Source organism: Anser anser, assembly GCF_964211835.1.
Source record: "Anser anser genome assembly, chromosome: 3".
Taxonomy (NCBI): domain Eukaryota; kingdom Metazoa; phylum Chordata; class Aves; order Anseriformes; family Anatidae; genus Anser; species Anser anser.
This window is the reverse complement of record NC_139722.1, coordinates 85,921,656-85,942,198: the sequence shown is the minus strand read 5'-3', so window position 1 is coordinate 85,942,198 and position 20,543 is coordinate 85,921,656. Positions and strand designations below refer to the sequence as shown.

Genomic DNA, 20,543 nt, shown 5'->3' with positions numbered 1-20,543 from the left:
AAAAAGTGATAAAACTACATAAAAAGTCTAAAGCTGAAAACTCTTGACAAAGAATTCCTCCGTTTTTTCCTGCTGACAAAAATTTGTATAAAACTGTCTGCATAAAGTACTGTGAAAAGCACAAACTAAAGCATGTTTTTCTAATTGCTGTCTTCTACTTTTCTCAGATATCTATAAAAATAATAGCCTCAACAGCCTCAATAGCTCAACAGCCTCTTTAAATACATGACTTCTTACACAGTATAATACAGCCAACACAGGCTGAATTCAGACTTGAGATTGCTTTTTAAATGTGGTCAAAACACAAAAATCCTAAACTGATTTTGATGCAATACAAAACTCTAAATACAAAAAAAACTAACAAATACTATAAATAAAACCTCAAAGACTAAACCACAGTAACACAAACAAAACTTTTAACAATATAAACTTCACCTAGGCATTCTAGATACAGCTAAGCAAATATGAAAAATTTTATCAAGCAGTCACTCTACCTTAAGTAAATGCATAATGAAATGTAATATAATTTACCTCCATATACTATACCAAACTGACCGGAACCCAGCACTTCATCAGCAAATATTTGGTACACAGAGCTGATATCCTAAGGCATGAAAAGAAGAAATCACAAGTATCAGGCATAATCAAAGCGTTCACGAGCATATTACTTAGTACTGGCTAAGCTGTTCTTAAGTTTTACATCAAATTACGTAAAGGGTACCATCATTACCCCGAATAGAGTGGAAAAAAAAGAAGAAACTTTCCTGGAGTGGTTCCATTTAACCACACTATATACAGGGACATATATTACAACCAACCAGCTGTGCTAGGTAAGTAGATTACTTCACATTAGGTATATAATAGAGACTTCTGTAGCTGTAATACCCTGGGGTGTTGCTTCCTCCTTCAGATACTATTATCAATTACTTTAAAATACCCATGTAAATGAACACCATTATTATTACAAAGCATATGACTCACCACATTCTCCTGGACCTGGCAATTTGAAACAGAGATGCTTAGGGATAACTCTTCTGTAATAAAAAAGATATAACAAAATAAGAAAAGTTAGGCTTTTGATAGTAAGAAGGGAAAAAAAAAAAAGACCTTTATTGCCTTCTAACCCAGTCATAGTGAAAGGATTTTTACTGATGTTTTGCAAAAACATCATACTTGGAAACTCAAATTTCACACATTGATTGGATGAACAACCCCGGGAGTTTAGCTGGGATTAACTGTTCATTCCTGTCATATCAATGATTATAGAAACAGTATGAGTGTGTACAAAATACAGAGCTGAAGAATCAAAAGCAATAGTGATGTGGCAATCATATCAGAATTCAATAAACTACTAAGAATTTTGGTAGTAATACAGAAAAATATAAGTAAGAGGACCAAGTAGATCCTTTGTAGTCAAATAAATGTGGTTACAGATTTTCTGTAGCTTTAAGAATTAATGTATAAGAAAAGGAAATAAATCAAGCAAAACAAGTAACAGAAGACTTGATAATTTAGGAAAAAAAACAGTAAAACCCACAATGTAAGCAAAGTATTTCATGGATAAACTACAGAAGCCTTTCAATCCTGGGAATATCTTGGAAGTATAACTTGCAAGTAAAAGCATCAGAAAAAGCTGTACAATTTCTTTTCAGCCTGCAACTGATGTTGACAAAATTTTCATTCCAGGAATAACATTAGGATGCACAGACAAGAAGAGATGCATGAAGGCAGAAAGAACCTTTTTCCTTTGACTTCAAGATAGAGGTCAAGCATCTCAGAAAATGGATACCTACTACTTAGAATGTTAATTTCCAAAAAAAAAAAGAAAAAAAGCACAACTTCACATATGAGGTGAATACAGAATATACTACAGATTTACTAGTACTTTGAAAAGAATCTTTATCACCCTAAGAAGAGCTTTGTGCTTTAGAAACACTATTTCAGAGAACAAAAAAAAAATGTATCTGATTTTTGTCACCTGTACCTTATCTCAAAGAAGGAATTTACAGACTTAAGACAGCAACAAATAGTAGTTCTCAAAGGCACTCTGAACACTGCATCTGAAATACTGATTGGAATTACAGCTGTGCATATGTCTAGTGATTACTGCCCTCTATTTTGAAGATGGTCAAGTCTGTATTGTAATAACAACACAGAGCACAAGGGAAAACAAAGAAACAAAAAAACATGAAGGCATATTAAAAAGTTACTAAGGTCAAATTGCAGCAAGGTTGAAACAAGTCAACTAGAAAAAAATGAAGATACGGTTCTTGAAACTGTTTAAGAGAACATGCTGAACCCTTCTGCACAAATGGTTACAGAACACAAAATACCTGCTTCCTCACTTTCAGTAGAGATTAATTTACTCCAAGCTAGTTTTTCAAAGTGTCCAAAACGCACATGAGTAAGGACTGAAATGCTGACATTTCTGAAGAAAACAGTAATGCCAGAATTCAGCATGAAATTTATACCACGTAATAGCTGACTGAACTGTTCCTCTGCCTTTAATCTCCCTGCTCCCATTTCAGCTCAGAAACATCCTATAAAGCAACATCCTATCCCAAACACCAGGTAAAGGGTCAGAAAGGATTCTTTCTAATGGGTCAGACTGGAAGAGTATCCTCATTACTAATTACTTGCTGGCTAGAACATGGTATAAATTGACTATCTCATGCCTCATGGATATTTTGACACTACAAATTGCAACTGTGTTTGCAAGTCTCTCATCAACAGTACGCTTTAGGTTTTAAAGAACAGGTATACATGTGTTTGAAAGTAATATTTTCTTATCAGAAGTGGCATTTCACGTAAGTCCACGGACTGTTTGAGATACCTTCTTACAAATGTTTCTTCACAATAATTAAATAGAAATACCAGGACTACCATTTCATAGTTTACCACTGCAGACCATGGTTGCGTTTTAAAAAGTGCCTTTACCTAAGATTACCTTTCACATGCTCTTAACTGTTGCTGATGCAGAATGAGATACCAGAGACAGCAAAACTAATCTCAGGATCTCCAGAAAAAAAAAATATATCACCAAAAGGAGATTAAGGAGTAGGTGGAAGATGAAAGGAAACTAAGGAATGAAAGCATAAATGCCTGTACAGAACACGCATGAATGTTGTTGCATGGAACAAGGAGATGTCTGAAGAGAAAGAGCACAGTGTGTGCTTCATGGAGCCTTGATAATGAATGTGATCCTGCGCCAGAGAAAAAGGGTAGCAGGGGCACAATATGAAGATTTTTTTTTTAAACTAGTACCCACAGCTCAGCATAAGTTCTTTCCATCACTCGCGGTATTTACAGTTCAGCACTAACTCCTTTCCTTCTCCTTAGCTACAGACATTTTGCAATTTTATTTTTTAAATATAGGTGACAATATCAAATAGCATCCAATTTATACATATATATAATCTGAAATAAATATACGTATGGAAGTTTATATTAGAAATATCTAAACTATAGTCCCTTTTTACAACCAGCAAGTACGTGTGAACTCTCAATGCTCCTGTGATAAAGGTTTTGTAATGTGCATTCATAGGAGAAATCCGATTCTTAACTACTACTCGCTGCTACAACAGATAAGAGATTTGCCCATATACCCTCCGCAAACCTGAGTGTCACTTCTTAGAAACTGGTGGAAGATTATGGACCCAATTCAGCAGAGAATAGCCAAAAATATTCCATTCTTCATAAGAACTTTTCTGAAAAGGAATCTGTAATTTACAGCTTCAGAATATGAGTAATAGTGCCTTGTCTGCCTGCTTACTGTGATCTTTTCCTTGTCCTGCAGCAGTGCAAACGCTAGCTTGAGGAGTGACTGGCATCAAAGCCTGACGAATGGCTTTCTCCCAGCCCTGAGCTACGTCAAGTCCAACTCCGGTGGCAGCAAGAACAGGACTGTGATGACTGCTGCCATTGTTCTCGCCAACAAAGTACACCATCGTGTCAGTGATGATCTCAAAACAGTATGGGTTGCTGCCCTGCACCACGTTTGAAAAATCTCGAGGCTGAGTCACCTGGAGAATTTCTGAAAGTGGAATCTCCTGAAGAAAAATATTAAAGATTAAAAAAAAAATGAAAATGCATATAATACTTAAATACACTGATGTTCAGAACTTAAAGTGTTTGCAGACAAATCAAAGCGCATGCATGAAAATGCCAAAACCAAAAAAAAAAAAACACAAGCTTTGTAACTAATGTCAAACTGTGGACAACCACTACCCACCCAGAGCTTTCTGAATTCCTGTATACATGCCTAGAGAGACTGTCAGCCCCACCACAGTTCCTTCCATACAGTCACCATTCTCTTCATAGCCTGCATTTATATTCAGCATGACACACTCCACCCCTGGCATACGAGCGATGCGCAACTACAGAGTGACTATTTCCCACCCCCTATAGTTTATACAGCTTAGCTAGAGAAGAACATGACAGGGAAAAAAGTGAAACAAGACAACATTAGGAAGAGGATGCGGTTATGTAAGCTAGCCAAAAAGCACTGCTTCATGTATCTGAATCATTTTGGGTAAAGATTCTGTTTCATATAGATCTTAACTTCTTTCAGCTCCTCTACCTCGCCAGCTTAAGATCATGGTACGAAGCAGTACAGAGAACAGATCTGCAGGAAAAAACGGTTGTAAGTTGACACTAGTTGGAGAAGGACATTCCACATGTTTGGAAAGGCGTAGAGGTGCACGTCACTTGCAAGAGTAGTGAACAAGCAGGTGAACACCAGGCTGGCATTATGGGGTTAAAAGACAGCAGCTGATTCAGATGAAGAGCAAATAAACATAGAGGTAACAACTGAATTTTCTAACAGCAAAGACAAATAACCTGATATTCAAGCAGTAAAAAAGGGGGGCAAAGGGGCAAGTCAAAGGACTAAAAGCAGAGACAGGACGGAGCAACAAGCAAGGAACATATTTTACCAGCTGTGTTTTGAACGCACAGGGCAATACAAGTATCAGGGAGGTCTGAGAAGAAGAGACTGCATTGGTCAAGATAGGGATGAAAAGGATCTGGGCAAGTTTAGCTGGGCGTACAGAGAAAAGGCTTGATCTTAGAGATGTTATAAGGGAAGAAGCTGCAAGATTTGGACCCCCACCTAAAGGTGTAAGACAAGAAAGGGAAAAATCCTGTTTATACATTTCAAGACATTTTCTGAATATTCCACCACTGAACACATTAACATATTAGCAATATAACATACTCATTGCTCAGCTTCATTTATGCCAGGCTGCACAGTAGATTTTCCTCTAAATCTTACTTGTAACTTTCAATTGTACAGTTGGGAATTTCATTTTGGGAACCAGGAAATAAAATAGTTAAGCATGCAAACTTTCACACACTTCTTACAGAATGCAAAAATCCTAGCCTTTAAGTAGACTCATAGCCAAACACATTGCCTAGTAATTGTGAAGAAAGCTCAATATGCAAGGCAATTCAGGAGAACAGAACATGTAAAACATAAGAAGAGACATACTCAAGAGGATTAAAACAGGAGCTGCAAGCAGCTTCAGAGAGTTAGTCTTGGTCCTTCCCACTTACAAGCTTTGGCCAAAATTTGACCTGTCACAGTTTTGATTAAAAAAAAAGATGAGGAAAATTGAGATAATACTTATTATACTATTCACTAAGACATATTTCAAGTCCATAAAGCACCTGGAGTAAATCAAGTGCAACACAGTTATTACTCATCATTAAGTACCTTGTAATATTTTGTTCCAGATTCATTTTGAAACAGGGTGAGGCATTTGCTGTCCAGTCTCCAGTAATGTCTTTTTCTCTACAAAATGCACAGTACAAAAAGGAATAAATCACTGACAGGACTTCATTTATCCAATTATTTAAACTAGAAATGCTTTAAACAACTACGATAATCAAGTAAAGTTAATCTACAGTTGCATCTTAGGCTAGATACATGAAAAATACTTTGGAAATGCAGTTTTTTATGATTATTTTTTAAAACTCAAGAAGAGGCTCACAGAAATATTTCCACAAACCAGAAAAATATAACTTACCTTACTGTGACAGTGGTGACAACAGTTGTTATCTCCTACAGGAAACACCTACCTACACAGGTTTCACTCCAGGTGTATGTACTCACAAAACCTCCATTATTTTCATTTAGTAACAATTATGGGAGCCATGCTTTCTCCTTCCATGCCCTCACAACATCATCTCATGGGTTTAAGGACTGAGCAAGCCTACTAAGTCCTTAATTGTTTTGTCAACACAAAATTCTAGAAGGTCAAAAGTGCACAGTGGCAAGAAAGACAGATTACAAGACTCAGGTGGACAAAATATCTTGGGGGAAAAAATAAAACAAAAATCAAGACAGACTAAAATAGCCATTTTTTAGAAGTCTCCACCAACGAGAAGTACCTTCTCCACAAAAAAAAGCAATATGCTTAATTTGATGCACATAACTGTCCAATAACCTTAAGCATAGGAACATTCCTCAAAACAGAAAAGCATGTGAAAGCTAATGTGGCCATATGGATCTAACTTACTTTGCTTGCACCATGCTCACATAGTTAAAAACATTTTTTTCTGCAAGAAAAATCAAAGACCCCTAGCTCTGGCCTACAATTACAACACTTAGAAACTTTATACCCTCATTAATACCAAATGCAGAGCTTAAATCATGGTGAAGCTAACAGCACTCGTAGGAGTTCAGCCAAGAAAACTTGGAGATGAACAGAACCCAATGGAATTCCAAGCCAGCACTGAATAGAAGCCGGGTGAAAGCATAAGGGCGAACCCATTCTTTTGACGTATATGGGGTTTTTTTTTGAAACATTAGTCAGGGAAGACCTGGGGAGAAGAACGCTTATGGAACAGGTTGGTAAAATGAACATCTTTGGAACCGATGGAAAGCTAAAGTCATTTCAGAAATAAGAAATAGTCTAACATTGCTGAGAGCAGAGTGACCAATGAAAATAGCTGATGTTGTAATGCTTAATACAAAAGCTTCCTCCCATTAGGAAGCTCTCTCAAATCTTGCTTGGCTGAAGGTACCTTGCTTTGGAACAGAATACTCTATTTCATTTGCACCACCTTTTTGGTAGATATCACCTAGGTTGCAGCCAAATGGACAGATGAAAAATATCAAACTAAGGTAAGGTGTACAATCTGATCACTGAATCCACGGAAAAAATGTACTGACTGTACTGAAAGATGAAATCAGATCTGAATATCACGTCTACCCTGAATACTGTTAGAGCTAATCATCTTCTGTCTACCACCTGACCCTAATTTCATAGCCAGCTGACAATTGTGCTTATTAAGGAGGCTGGGCTGAAATATGGTAGATATTTACTTTGATTTGTGATAAATACACCTGGTTATTAGAAAACTGTACTTTAAAGACTTGGTTTGTAAGGCAGCTTTTGACAGACCACTTATGGTGGTCTGTTTAGTTGACAACCAAAACAAGTAAAAATACTGCAGTAACCTGAGCTGACTAGTATCACACCTTTAAGCTTGATTTCAACATAACTGAAATAAACCTTGCCTCTCTAAATTCCTGAAGTCCCCTTCTGTCAGACTCCTGCACAGAGACAAAGAATACAAGGGTGTTGATGCTCCTTTTCATGAACAGTTTCAATGTGACAAACTGGGTGTCATGAGCTCTGGGAACTTCTTGACTTCGTATTTTTCTTTCAACTACTGAGATGAATAGATTCACTCTCTCCCATTAGACAACCAGCTACTCTTCCTTATCTTCCTCCTTAATACACAAGAACAAGGAACTTGCCGAAGAAGGTTTAAGTAAGAGATCATTACTGGTAGCGCTGCAAACCAACACAGTCCTTGTGGAAGGTGCTTGCATACCCAAGGGTATGCAGCCAAGCCACAGATCTAACATGAAGAGAAATAGCAGGCTGCGGGAGGAAATGGTGTTCAATAATGCTTACTTTTAAATAGAACTAATGCTAGAGGAATGAAGGGCTTCCATATCTACATATTACATTTACTCAATACCTTGATCATTAGAATACGGTTAACTGTTTCAGCACTCGTCATTTTATAACAATTTTCACCTTTTCATATAATTGAAAAAACTTCCAAACAGAAAGAAGGTGTAAGTAAACAAATTATTCCAGTTTTGGGAAAGCTGAAATCTTAAAGATGCTATTCATTTGAGACAGTTCAGAGATGCTTCTCTTTCTAAAATGTAAAGTACTTCTGAATCACCACATGAAGGATTGTGAATAAACTACAGGTGCACCAGAATTCTTTATAATGACCATAATTGCTAAATTATGTCAGATGATACTGCAAATCAGTATATCTAGATAAATAAAATACACTGGTTTAGAGAAATAATTGAAGTTAATATAGGAAGAATCAAAGTCACTGACCAGATTGTCTCTACTAGTATAGTGGACCATCCATCCTTCCTTCACCATTGTACTGCTCTTCCTCTTTGTATGCTTGATGGACTGTACAACCCTCATGAGAGGAATATTATTGCTTGTTGAGGGACTAAAAAGAAGAACAGTTAATATTTAAATTAAAATACAACAGTACTGCAATTATAACGGTACTTGAACTATTGGCTAAATGTATAAAACAGACACCTTCTCTTCCCAACTTACTTCATTGATAGATGAAATTGATATGAAATCTGAGCTCCCACTGGCTGTCCAAATGCAAGTATTGCAGTACTTAAGTGACATTACAGAAAGACAAAAAGAAGCACAGTGGAATAGGGATGACCACAGAAATCATCCTCTCAAAACAATTAACTGACCACTTCATTCTTAGCCCAACATAAAAATGATTAACACTGGCATTGTTATTACTTTCTCTTGCCTACATCAACTATATTATTTCATAATATTACACTAATAAAGTACAGTTTCACTTTATGAAAACAAACAGAAGTGCGTTAATTCAAATCATACTAGAAAATTTTATCAATGTTCATTAACTTTCCTGCAGACAAGTATATGACAGCCTAACATTTTGAGTCATTAGTTAAACAACAGGTTTTGATAGCATTCAGAGTGGAACGTACCGCCACATTGCCTGCTTAGCACCACAGCTCCTACATGTGGTGCTAGCAGAAAGCTTTGCAATCACATAAAATCATAAGACAAATTCCAAACCAAAACATAAGAATGCTTTAAGATGGCACACAGTTATACAGTACAAGTGGATGCCACAAGATGCTGAACATGCTGAAAACTTGAATTGCTTCAGATGCAGTTAGAATTACACGGAAAAATCCTACCTAGAGGTAGAACACAAAAAAAGATGCTACTTTCAACTCAGGAAGTCCTTGAGCTATAAATCACTGAAAACTGGAAAGGTATCATTATATGCGCTTCCTGTTCTTATGCTCTTCCTTATGTATTTCTTATGAGACACTGGGCTAAAATGACCTTTGTTTGGCCTACTACAACCACTCTTCAGTTTTTAAGAATGACTTAAGAAAATCAGGATGACTCTATTCAGAATAAGAAGTTTCCCAGTGACATGGTAGAATCCACATCACTGGAGGTTTTCAAAATGCGATTGGATAGTTTGCTAGATAATCTCATCTAGGTTCTCCTTCCCGCCTCCCGCCCCGCCCCCCCTCAAAAAAAAAAAAAAAAAGGTTGGACCTGATGATCTTCAAGGTCCCTTCCAACCTGAGCTGTTCTATGATTTTATGAGAACACAGAAAGTAAAGAAGCCAAACTTGATCAAAGGAACTATCACTGGTAGTGTTCACAGGCAGGCTGGACAGGGCTTTGAGCAACCCTATCTGGGGAAGATGTCTCTAGACCCCCCTAGGCTGAAGTCATGAAGATCTTAGTCATGTCTTAGCCTTAAGACATGAGTTAGCCTAAGGCATATATTTTACCATGCTTTAATAATCTGGCTTATTTCTTGAATATCAGTCATAGTATGGTACTTTCCCAGTTAGAAAAGACTACATTATTTATTTTTCAGGTTTACTTGGGACAGAATAACTTTACAAAGCAGTTTCAAGTAAAAAAAAAAGAAAACAAACATTAAGCAGTACAGCTGGACTACTTGGAAATGTTTTATTCAAACTTTTACTTCGAATATTGAGGAAAGTGCATCCAGAGCACTGAAATCCACTTTATGACTTACCTGATGGTTTTGACAGCTTCCTCATCTTTGTCTCCATCGAGGTCAGATGGATCCATAAAGAAGATTTTGTCCTCTGGAGGAGAGGGCTCCTCAGTATCATCAAGACCCCGACTACCATCACTGTTCATTTCACTGCTATCAACCTCCATTGGCATGTCCAAATCCTGGCCTGGGCTAGCAGGTTCTAGAAGCAATACAGGATTCAGATATTATTTCAAATGTACAATTAAAAAAAAATCATCTTCTCCAGTTCCTATTTATGCAAGTAAACATAATAGTACAATATGAATATACAAAATCCTCAAGTTTTTGCTAAATGATACAGAACGTTGTATGTTCTGTATGTAAATGATAATGAACGTTGTCAATTTGCTTTTGCTTAATATCAGGGCAAGAGAAAGCCAACCAAAACAACAGCCATATTGAAAGAATCTTAGCGAAAACCTTAATGTCTACATCCACATCCCACTAAGTAATTCTGTTCCACAAGCGATTGGTACAAAGTGACCTCTTCATGGCTAAAGACGATCCAGGCAACTAATGCCTATGCAGATCAAATTCTTCATCAACAGAAACTGTACTCTTGCTGCCCTTGTAGCCCATAAGCCCAACAAAAGAAAGAGAAGAGGGTGCTGTGGTACTGTAGAAGAGAAAAGCAGAACAGGTCTTGTTCACATCCGACTCTCTGCTGGCAGTTTAAAATTACCTAAAGCTCTACAACTTGCACAGTTGAAAACTTAGAATCAAAAGATACAAATACTTTCATCCGCAGCCCTCTGTTGTTTTTGTTTGTGTCTGTGTTTTTCTGTTGTTATTTTTTGTTTGTTTTTTTGTCTGAGAGCCCCATTTAACAGTAGAAGAAAAAAAAATAACCCAGACTTTAGTCCACAAGAGAAAAAATTGTCTGAAACCGTAGTTCCCAAATTACACACCCTAACACCTTAGCACCACAAGGGTGGTGAAAACAGGCCGCTGCAACAAGCTCAACATAATAGTTTATGGCCACCAGTCTCAAGACCCAGGCAAGAGCCCTGAAGCTGGAAAAGGCAAACACTAACGACAGGATATGCTGTGCAATTACAGCAGACCCAATGGCAAACAGGGCTGCTGCCCAGGCCTCTGAATCAGGCTCTGCAGTTTGGTGTGATCTGCTGGATTTACCACTTCTATTCCCCCTAAAAATAAAAATTGCAAGTCCCAAGATTTTGGGCAGCACAATCACAGAATGGCTGAGATTGTGAGAGACCTCTGGAGCTCATCTGGTCCAACCTTTCTGCTCATGAAGGGTCACCAGGACCATGTCTATGTAGCTTTTGAAGAAGAAAAGGAAATCAACAAAATTTCTTCCCCACTTTGCTGGGCTCTCTACAGTATGTTAAAGTCTCGCCTATGAGGAGAGGCTGAAAGAGCTGGGCCTGTTCACTGTGGAGAAAGGGAGGCTCAGGGGGATCTCGTCAATGCACAGGAATCCCTGAAGGGAGAGTGCAAAGGTCAGAGCCAGGCTCCTTTCAGTGGTGCCCAGGGACAGGACAAAAGGCAATGGGCACACAAAAAATGGAACACAGGAGGCTCTATATGAACATCACAGAACACTTTTTTTTTTTTTTTCTTTTTTTACTGTGCAGGGGACTGAGCACTGGCACAGTTTGCAATGAACAGTTTCCAGTGAACAATGAGAAAATGAACAAAAAGTGTTAATTTCTGGACATTAAGAAAGTTTCTCAATTTTTCATTTTCTATGAACAATCACAGTCAAGCAAAGCATACTGTACTTGCCAAGACTGATCAAGTGAAATTAAAGCCACCGAAATAAGTTTTACAGTGAATCTTTTCATTGTCAACAATCTCAGGTGAAAAAATTGGGAAGGTAAAATAAAAGCACGCAAAATATTCAAAAACGAGGGCGTCAAAAGCTGATGCATCTTGTTAAGCCTCCAAAGACCTGTCAGTGTTTGAAAGCATGTTTCTCATCTTACCTCCATTGAAAGTCACCTCTCCAAGACAGTCTTTAGGCACTTTAGATGCACAACGTTTGTGACAATTGAATCTGCAATCTAAAATAGAAGATAAATAAGCCCAAGATACCAGGATTTTACTCCTCTTCAAGCAGACACTAACATACAATCACGACTTCCTTCACAAGCTTCAGTCCAGATGCACATAACAGAAGACAGTACTGATGAGATCACTTCCAGAATTTATGATCTTGTCCTGATGTCTCATGATTTGTCCAACCACTGTTTATTATGTCAGCACTTCCCTTCCCAGTACAAAAGATTTTACTTCTATAGCTTTCCCTCTAGTTATTTTTTTCCATTATGATGTAATTTTTCCCATCCTCTCATCTGTTCCACACCCTATTTTTCCATTGCTACTTGTTTTAAATGTCTCATCTCTATCATGTTTCCCCACCTGCTGCTTAAGACTTGCAGCCACCATAGCCCCTAGGATCACACTCCTATACTGTGGAGCAAGTACGCTTTGCAGTAAATCCCAAAGTTCAGTTCTCCTATCATTCAGGCTACAGATTTGGCCAGACATCAATAAAGCTCCATTTCTGCCTGCCCAAATCTCCTTGGACACAGGGCTGACAGAATACTGTACGTCCAGATCTGGCCTGATGTGGAGATGGAACATAACTTGGATGTGTGCCATTTCTGCATTTGAGGTATCAGATGCTGCCTACTCAACAGTCCAGCACACGTTAGTAGCATTACAGGAATTTCCTTTACTAGCAGCATCACTGTAATTTTCAACTGTGTATCCATATCATGAATTTTAAAGCTCCCTAGTGTCCCCACAGCTGTTTTCAAAGCAATAATTTAGCCCATTTCTTCTATCCAGAGAAAGTTCATCATGCTTTCCCTGTAAGCCCAAATAAAAAAGACATTATCCTTCCTGTTTTAGTAGCTGAGTAGCCAAACCCTGCGGCCAGCTGCAACCTGGTTTAGCTTCTGAGTGCCTAAGAGGAAGCATTCTAGAAGACTAATAAATCATCCTTTCTGTAGCAATGTCTTCAGTCCGTATTATCGAATACGGTTACTTCGCCAGTCTGAAGCAGGCTGGAAGAAACAGAAAAAATTCAGATCCTCCCAGGAAACTAGAAAAACTAACTTATTAGGATTGACTTACTTTTAATGTCCAGAAAAATTCTTGAGTACTGCAGCACAACTCTAGTCTAGTAAACAGCCACAATCCCTAAAATGCTTTTAGCCTACGGCACTAGCACAATCCCAAACAGTTCCCAGACCTAGTTCATAAATTAGAGCATCCCATGACATTGTTCCCAACAAGCCGTCCACACACAGCCACTCAGGGTTGGGAGGCTAAGATAACTTGGGCGTGAGTAAAGATCATTTTGTCCTAGTTGACCTCAGTGTCCAGGAATGTTCCTGGGCACATTTAATTTAATATAAATATAGCATTAGCATCCCAAAGATCATCTCACAATCTAAGTACAAGCCTCGATGAATTTAAGAAACGCAGGGCTCTTAGAGACACTCCAGAACAGGAGACTGCTGCAAGACCCCAGGCTTTCAGAATCTTAGCAAGGAAGTCAGTGGGAAACATTAAGAATTTGTATGACAAAGCAGTATGAAAATATTTTGATCGACATCATTTACCAATATATTAAAAATATGTATAGGATACGACTGCATAAATTAATGCCTATTAATATACTTATTTCTGTTCTGTGTGTAAGTTTAGTATTTTTCTAGGCTTGTTTTCTATATATTAACAGTTTTCTATCCAGTGTCATTCACTTTACTGAAAAGTGGTAACCCCAGTTGTTCATAGCTGTATATACAATCACAACAGCTGTGTATGGTCACTAGCATTTAAAAGTTAAAACTGCAAACCATCTTTTATAGGCTTCATTATTACATGTGTCTAAGAGATAGAGCAATTAAAAAATCAAACAGTTAGGGATGCATACTTCAAGTAGACTAAAAGACCTGCAAATTAATAAAAACGAAAACGGAAATAAAACTACTCTTTCATATATAAAACAGCAGTATATTTAATCAACAGAAAGTTAACACAGCTATAAGCTTACAGTTTTCGCTCTAAGTGACCTCTTTCAATATGTTAGCCTCTGGTACTCACATTTGACAAATTCGCATGAGAAATTAAAAGTCCTTCTCATATTAATATTTAGGATTCTTCACTAGTTTTCTTTCCTGCAAAGCTAACAGATCTGTACAATCCAGTAATGAAGAGTCAAAAGAAAATCGCAATGTCTTAATTACATCCTGGGAACTTCATGGAAGAGTCTAAGAGTTGAAGCCATGCATCTTTACATATGCTAAACAAAAAATATACAACTGATGGAACCTAAGCTAATTCAGGAAAGGTACCTATCTTTATGAAATTTTCGAAAATATAATAATCATTATCCTGTATGAGAACAATACAGTGAAAACTTCTGAACTCTTTATTGATGAGCCTAGAAGAAAGAGATTTAACAAAGAAAAGGATTTCCTGTTTTCATTAATAGTTCAGAATTATCCTAAAATTAGTGTCTACATGTGATTAGATCTCATTTTTCATAAAAATGAAAATAGAATGTGCAGTCTACTCAAATGAAAAGGACGAGTGCTGTAACACTCTTAAAAACATGCAATTTTCAAATATGTATGCTGCTTTATTTTGCAGTATACAAGCTTCTAGCAATCAAAATGTATGTTTAAATAAGTTATAAATAAAAGACCTTTACTGAAATTCATTGCTGTGGCAGAAAATTAAACATTTACCTTTGCACTGCATTCCTTGGCGAAAAAGGCCCTTGAGGAGCCGTTTGCAATACTGGCATATGGTGGGACGAGTATAAGAGTGAACAGCAAAGGTGTGAGGAACCTTCACTCTGCAAAGCACCATCTTCTCCATCCAGATGGGACGGCCACTCCAAGAGGGAATCCTTTTACTAGGTTCTGGACAGCAGCGCTAGAATAAAGAAGGTATGCAGGACTTGCATCAACAGAGTTTCACTTCAGAGGGGAAGCAGGGGGGAAAGTGAGGTGCAGGTGGGACAAGGAGTTGGCACAGAAAGTGACCAGATAAGAAAGCAAAACCTGGCCAAGAAGCTTTAAGAGGACATTTTGATAAAATAAAATTAAAAAAAAAAACCACCAGACGGAAAAGCCTTGCAGAGTTCAGGAAAGTATGCATGAATCTATATTTCCACAGGACCTAAAATGCCAACAAACAAGGCCAAAAGTCATTCTTATGACTTTTTTTTTTTTTATTAGAGCAACCTGGCCACGTTCACAGATAGCATATACAGACCCCCAAATCTGGAATTAAATGGAAAACTCTGGAGATAGGCAAACTAGAAAACTACAATTACCTCACATTACCAGTTTTCAAAAGCAAAGTACTTCGTGCCTGGATAGCTTATTAAGTTCGGTAAAAATATTTAAAAAAAATAAAAAATATTTTGGAAAGTCAAACAAACAAATACTCAATATCTTACTGAACTTTCAAGCAGGATAAACGTATAGTTATCTAGATCTACAAAAAAATGTAGAGGAAAATGTGGTCCTACACATGAAGTAAGATTGCTGGAAGATTAACAGTAATTACCATAATATATTAGCGATAATCTAAGCCAATATTAGAAGCCAGATAGCAAAGAAAGTTATTGAAGAGGTACTAAATAGGTATGCAGAAGTCATAAACACTAGGAAATTCCATGAGAGGAGAAATACTATTTTATGTTCACTGAAGAAAATCTTACCAATAGTCATAAACAGCAGAATTAATATATTTCAAGACTCAAAATTAGACTTCTTAGCTCAGAGCTAAAAAAAATATGTTCTTGAACTAGACAACCTAAATAAATTATATTTTAAATTATGACAAGAACATAATAGTTATACTGTAAAGTAATAGAAACTTAGGTAAAGTGGGAAAGACTAAGTGTCAAAAGCACTCCTTTTACCCCTTGGTAAAAGCTGCAATGAAAGAAGTTGATCCAATAACCATCTGTCCTGTCATAGAATCACAGAACAGCTCGGGTTGGAAGGGACCTTAAAGATCACCCAGTTCCAACCCCCTGCCATGGGCACAGATGCCACCCGCTAGATCAGGTTGCCCAGGGCCTCATCCAACCTGGTCTTGAACACCTCCAGCGATGGGACATCCACAGCTTCCCTGGGCAACCCGTTCAAGTGCCTCATCACCCTCTGAGTGAAGAATTTCATCCTAACCTCTAATCTAAATCTCCCCTCTTTTCATTTAAAACCATTCCCCCTTGTCCTCCCTGTCTTATGAGTATATCCAGTAATGTCTCAGCAATCACAGCACCCATTATAACACAGAATTGTTACAGATGATGGTTTTACCACAAGCCCTTCATCTCCTGCACCCTCCTAGATAAGGGCTGGTTTTTCAGATTATCTCTGTGAAAAGTTTAACAGCGTATCAGGAACATTCTCTACTCTCCCAACATAAAAGCTTACAGTTTGTACTGAGCTAGCCAAATAACTATTCTACAATGATACAATAATTACAGAATGAACTTGTATTACAATGAAGGCAAGGTATTTTATCACTCCCAAAATCAAGGTTCTCATAGTTCACATAACCACAAGTGACAGACTAATGACAAAATTATACATAAGTTATCACTTCCTTCCAGTTTCATTTCTCACAGTAATAGCATTATCTGTAAATGTCACAGTCTAACTCACCAGAGATTTAAAAATTAACTAAAACCAATCATAACGGTCAAGCTCAACTCTCTCCTGCTCATTTTCAACCACTTAAAACATCAACTAGTTCCCCAGATGTTAAAAGGTTTAAAGCCAGAAATGGTTTCCCCTTTCACATTACGTACTTCTTCAGAGGCAGAGGCTGTGTATTCAGCTTGTGCTGGCCTTGGAACGGAAAGCCCTGCTCCTGGTAAAGACACATTAGACAGACGCCTCTTCCTCACTCCACTACAGTTATTTGGAATCTTGAAGGCACATCGCTTATGGTAGTTTAACCCGCAACCTGAAAGAGATGTTTTTGCAGACAAAAATTTTAAAAAGTAACAAAAATAGTAACAAACTGTTTTTGATAAAAGGGATCTTTAAAAGTGGACCCAAAAGAATGGTGAAGACAGAAACATACTGTTCTGTTAAATTCTCTTATTTTAGTGTTCCTGATGCAATTCACAGGAACAGCAGTTTTTGCACAGCATGCTTGAATACTGTTTTCCGGTAAGCACACCTCTAGAAACAAGGTACAAGACTCTGAGGCAGCTGATCTCCCTCCTCACTTCTTCTCCCAGCAGGAGGCTTTCACCACTCCCTCGCTATGGAGCAGACGAGCCAAGGAGCAGCCAGCGAGCAGGCAGGGTTGGTACCTGTCAGCAGGCTGCAGAACACTCTGCAGCCAGCTGGACGAAGGCCATAAGCAATGGGATTCCCCTTCGGGAGTCTCTCCAAAGTACATGCTCCTTGTGCAAGGAACACGCGTTTGTCAGCTAGCTATTATTTCAAAGTGAGACAAGAACAGTTGTTAAACCATTTGTTTGCCCAGTGTCACACAACATGTGTTAAAGCCAAGATCAGAACTCAGGTTTCCTGATGCAGGAAGATTTCCAATGCTACGTGTTTCCATATTGAACAAGATGCAATTTCTTCCTCTACATGTTACAAATATACATAACAAAAATACAGCAAAAATCAGACTTACCTTCACATTTCAGCCCTTGTCGTACCAAACCCCAAAGCATCTCTCCGCAGTAGTCGCAAAAAGTAGGAGCCTTGTAGGAATGCACATAAAGTGCATGAGGACGAATCTGGAAATCTTCAACTGTAGCCAAAGCTTTTAAAAAATTGCAGTAAGTTATGGTTCTTGCCATAAGATCAACAAGGATTTATGAAAAGAATAGATTGTTTTTTAAATGGCAGATTCAAAGAACACTAATAAGCCATTTAGACATCAGCATTATACTGTATACCATTTAAAAATGCATTCAGAAGATTACATAGTTTTCAGTAAGCTTTTTTATTGAGGAAAAAAATCCTGTGGACTTTGCAGGCTAATGGCCACAAGCAATCAACAGTATGAGTCACAATAAAATATGCAATCATCGGGTTGTTTGTTTTTTTTCCTTTCATGTTGAAAACCTCAGTAAGTCAAGAAGGAAAAATACAACAAGCTTTGTTAAAGGTAAACAATTGATGAAACAACTTAATTTTCAAGTTGTTTTGTAACCTACAACATTTTCAAACAAAGGATAGTTCCACAGGTTCTTTCATCTTGTAAAGGATTTTTTCAATAAAAGTTTATTAGAATGAACTTGATGTCTGTCAAAACAGAACTGCGGATAGTTTCTGTGGAACACTGGAAACTTCACTAGTCCTGTTCTTTTTCTTAAACAAGCACAAATATATTTTGTCCTGTTGTACTGTTTTTGTCCTGTTTCTTTGTAACATAAAAAAAAATGGAATTTATGCTAACATTACCTTACCCCAATGTCTTTTATTCTTTGACTAAAATATACACTAATGCTTCATATTCAGATTCCCATGTCTCAGTTTTAAAAACCCTACTGAAAGAGATTTATGTCCTCAAAACGCCTCAATTTCTGGTGATCTGTCTCTGTTTACAAGGAAACTGTCAGACTGTCAAGAAGAAACACACACACGTTTTCCCAATGTGCCACTAACCAGAAGCAATGAAAAGCTCAAACCAAGATGATCAATTACTAAACAGGCTAAACATGCCTAGGTCCTGAAATGCAGCCAAGGAACTCAGCCTTCTAACTCTGGAAGTCATACTTTATCGACCCAAGTAACAAATCTAACCCCATGACAGCCAAGACATCTCTTTCTAGAGCACAGCCTCAGTCTGGCACTTCATCTTCAAAGCCTGAAAGCACCGCTCAATACTAGTCCAGCTGCCATTTGTAGCTTAACTAGTTACCAGTCTGCATCTGACTTCTGGTTGACTTCCACAAGGTATTTCTGATACACATACAACCCAAGCCTGTCAGGGTTTGCTTCATTGATGTTACTGAAGAGAACTACAGGTTAATACCGCCAGTGCTAGAGACTTCATCATTTAAAAGAAATTGTTTTCAAACAATACAAAAACCATTAAGACTGGCCTTATAGGTATGATTCAGCAACTACATTTGTATGAAACATTTTAGTGATATGAACTGACAATGCAAAAGCTACGAAATGATGACAAATCTAAGCAAAAGAAGACCAAGAACATGGTTGGAAAAGCAAATCCTGAATCGTACCTGCATTTCAATAATTAATAAATCTGAAGAAGATTAAAACATGAAAACAATAACAAAACTCAGTACTGAAGCATCAGTACTGTGTCGATTTTCTTGGAAATCTCTAACCCAAAACGCTGACCCTGTGTGAGACTGCTTAGCCAAAAGAGCTCAAGGCACGCATGATACTAATATTCCGTAAAACCCTGTTTTCTTTTAAGCAACTGAAATAAGTGCTGTTCCACTGTTAACAATACCTACCAGAGAGAACAACCTCAACCAGATCTCCCTCATGTATCTCTTCTGCTGATGTAATCCGTTGCAAAATATTATCTGAGTTCAGGTCATGCCGGAAGAGGAGAATTTTGTCATACATGCCAAAGAAACCACACTCTGGGAACTGCAATAGAAAGCAAAATCTAAATTAACACATGCTTTGTTAATCCTATCCACAAAATTATTTTTTTTAATAACAGCTACAGAACTTGAGTGTTTTAAGTGTTCCACGGGGGAAAAAAATATTATCTGCTTGACATTTTTGGGGAACTGAGGCATTTTCTGAACTGAAATGTAGCATTAAACGATAAAAATAAAATAAAACAAAACAAAACCCACTGATAACAACTTTTTCCCTGCCTCCCTCCCTCTTTGCTAACCAACAGTGACACTTTTGCAAGCCCGAAATGGAAAAATACTTGGGCTTTTTATCTCTCAGACATACGTAATCAGTCTGGCACCTGAAAGCCGACACAGATCTCTCTAAGTCAGCTTATCACCACCTGCAACCCTTATTTCACAGACACTGTGATCAGCCAGGCAGTCAGCTCCAGACGCTCCAGCAGCACCTGCCACTCTTCCATTGAGGGACAAGCCAAAGAGGCTCCGTGCTGGTGTTCCACAACAGTTTAGATTTGCAGATGCAAGAAAAGGAGAACTCAGTTCATTCCAAGGGCAGAAGGTAATATTCCCAATTCATACAGGGAATAGATATGCTACATAACATGCCATATTTCCATGACATTCCACTAAAATGACTCTTATTCTGTATTTTCTCCACTCTTTATAACGTTGTCGAATGTGATTAATACATATTAAACTGAAAAGTTTAAAAGTTAACAGTTCACAGAGAAAAAGAGCAGGAATAGAACCATGAGAGCAATGAGCAGCCATCAACCAGCTTCTTTTGTTTGGACCAGAACTCAAA

The 20,543-nt window shown here is 37.7% G+C and overlaps 1 protein-coding gene across 4 annotated transcripts in view; it reads right to left on the bottom strand.

Annotated features, from left to right (window-relative positions):
* Positions 1-20,543, bottom strand: part of PRKD3 (protein kinase D3) — a 41,245-nt gene that overhangs the window by 9,169 nt on the left and 11,533 nt on the right. For all 4 annotated transcript variants that reach the window (XM_083832578.1, XM_083832579.1, XM_083832577.1 and 1 more), the window contains 11 exons: positions 19,601-19,739; positions 17,800-17,931; positions 16,955-17,112; positions 14,871-15,060; positions 12,093-12,170; positions 10,117-10,300; positions 8,373-8,496; positions 5,714-5,791; positions 3,773-4,049; positions 982-1,034; positions 532-604 (listed from right to left, as the gene is read on the bottom strand). In XM_083832578.1, the coding sequence (XP_083688704.1) occupies positions 532-604; positions 982-1,034; positions 3,773-4,049; positions 5,714-5,791; positions 8,373-8,496; positions 10,117-10,300; positions 12,093-12,170; positions 14,871-15,060; positions 16,955-17,112; positions 17,800-17,931; positions 19,601-19,739 (1,486 nt within the window). The remainder of the gene's footprint in view (positions 1-531; positions 605-981; positions 1,035-3,772; positions 4,050-5,713; positions 5,792-8,372; positions 8,497-10,116; positions 10,301-12,092; positions 12,171-14,870; positions 15,061-16,954; positions 17,113-17,799; positions 17,932-19,600; positions 19,740-20,543) is intronic.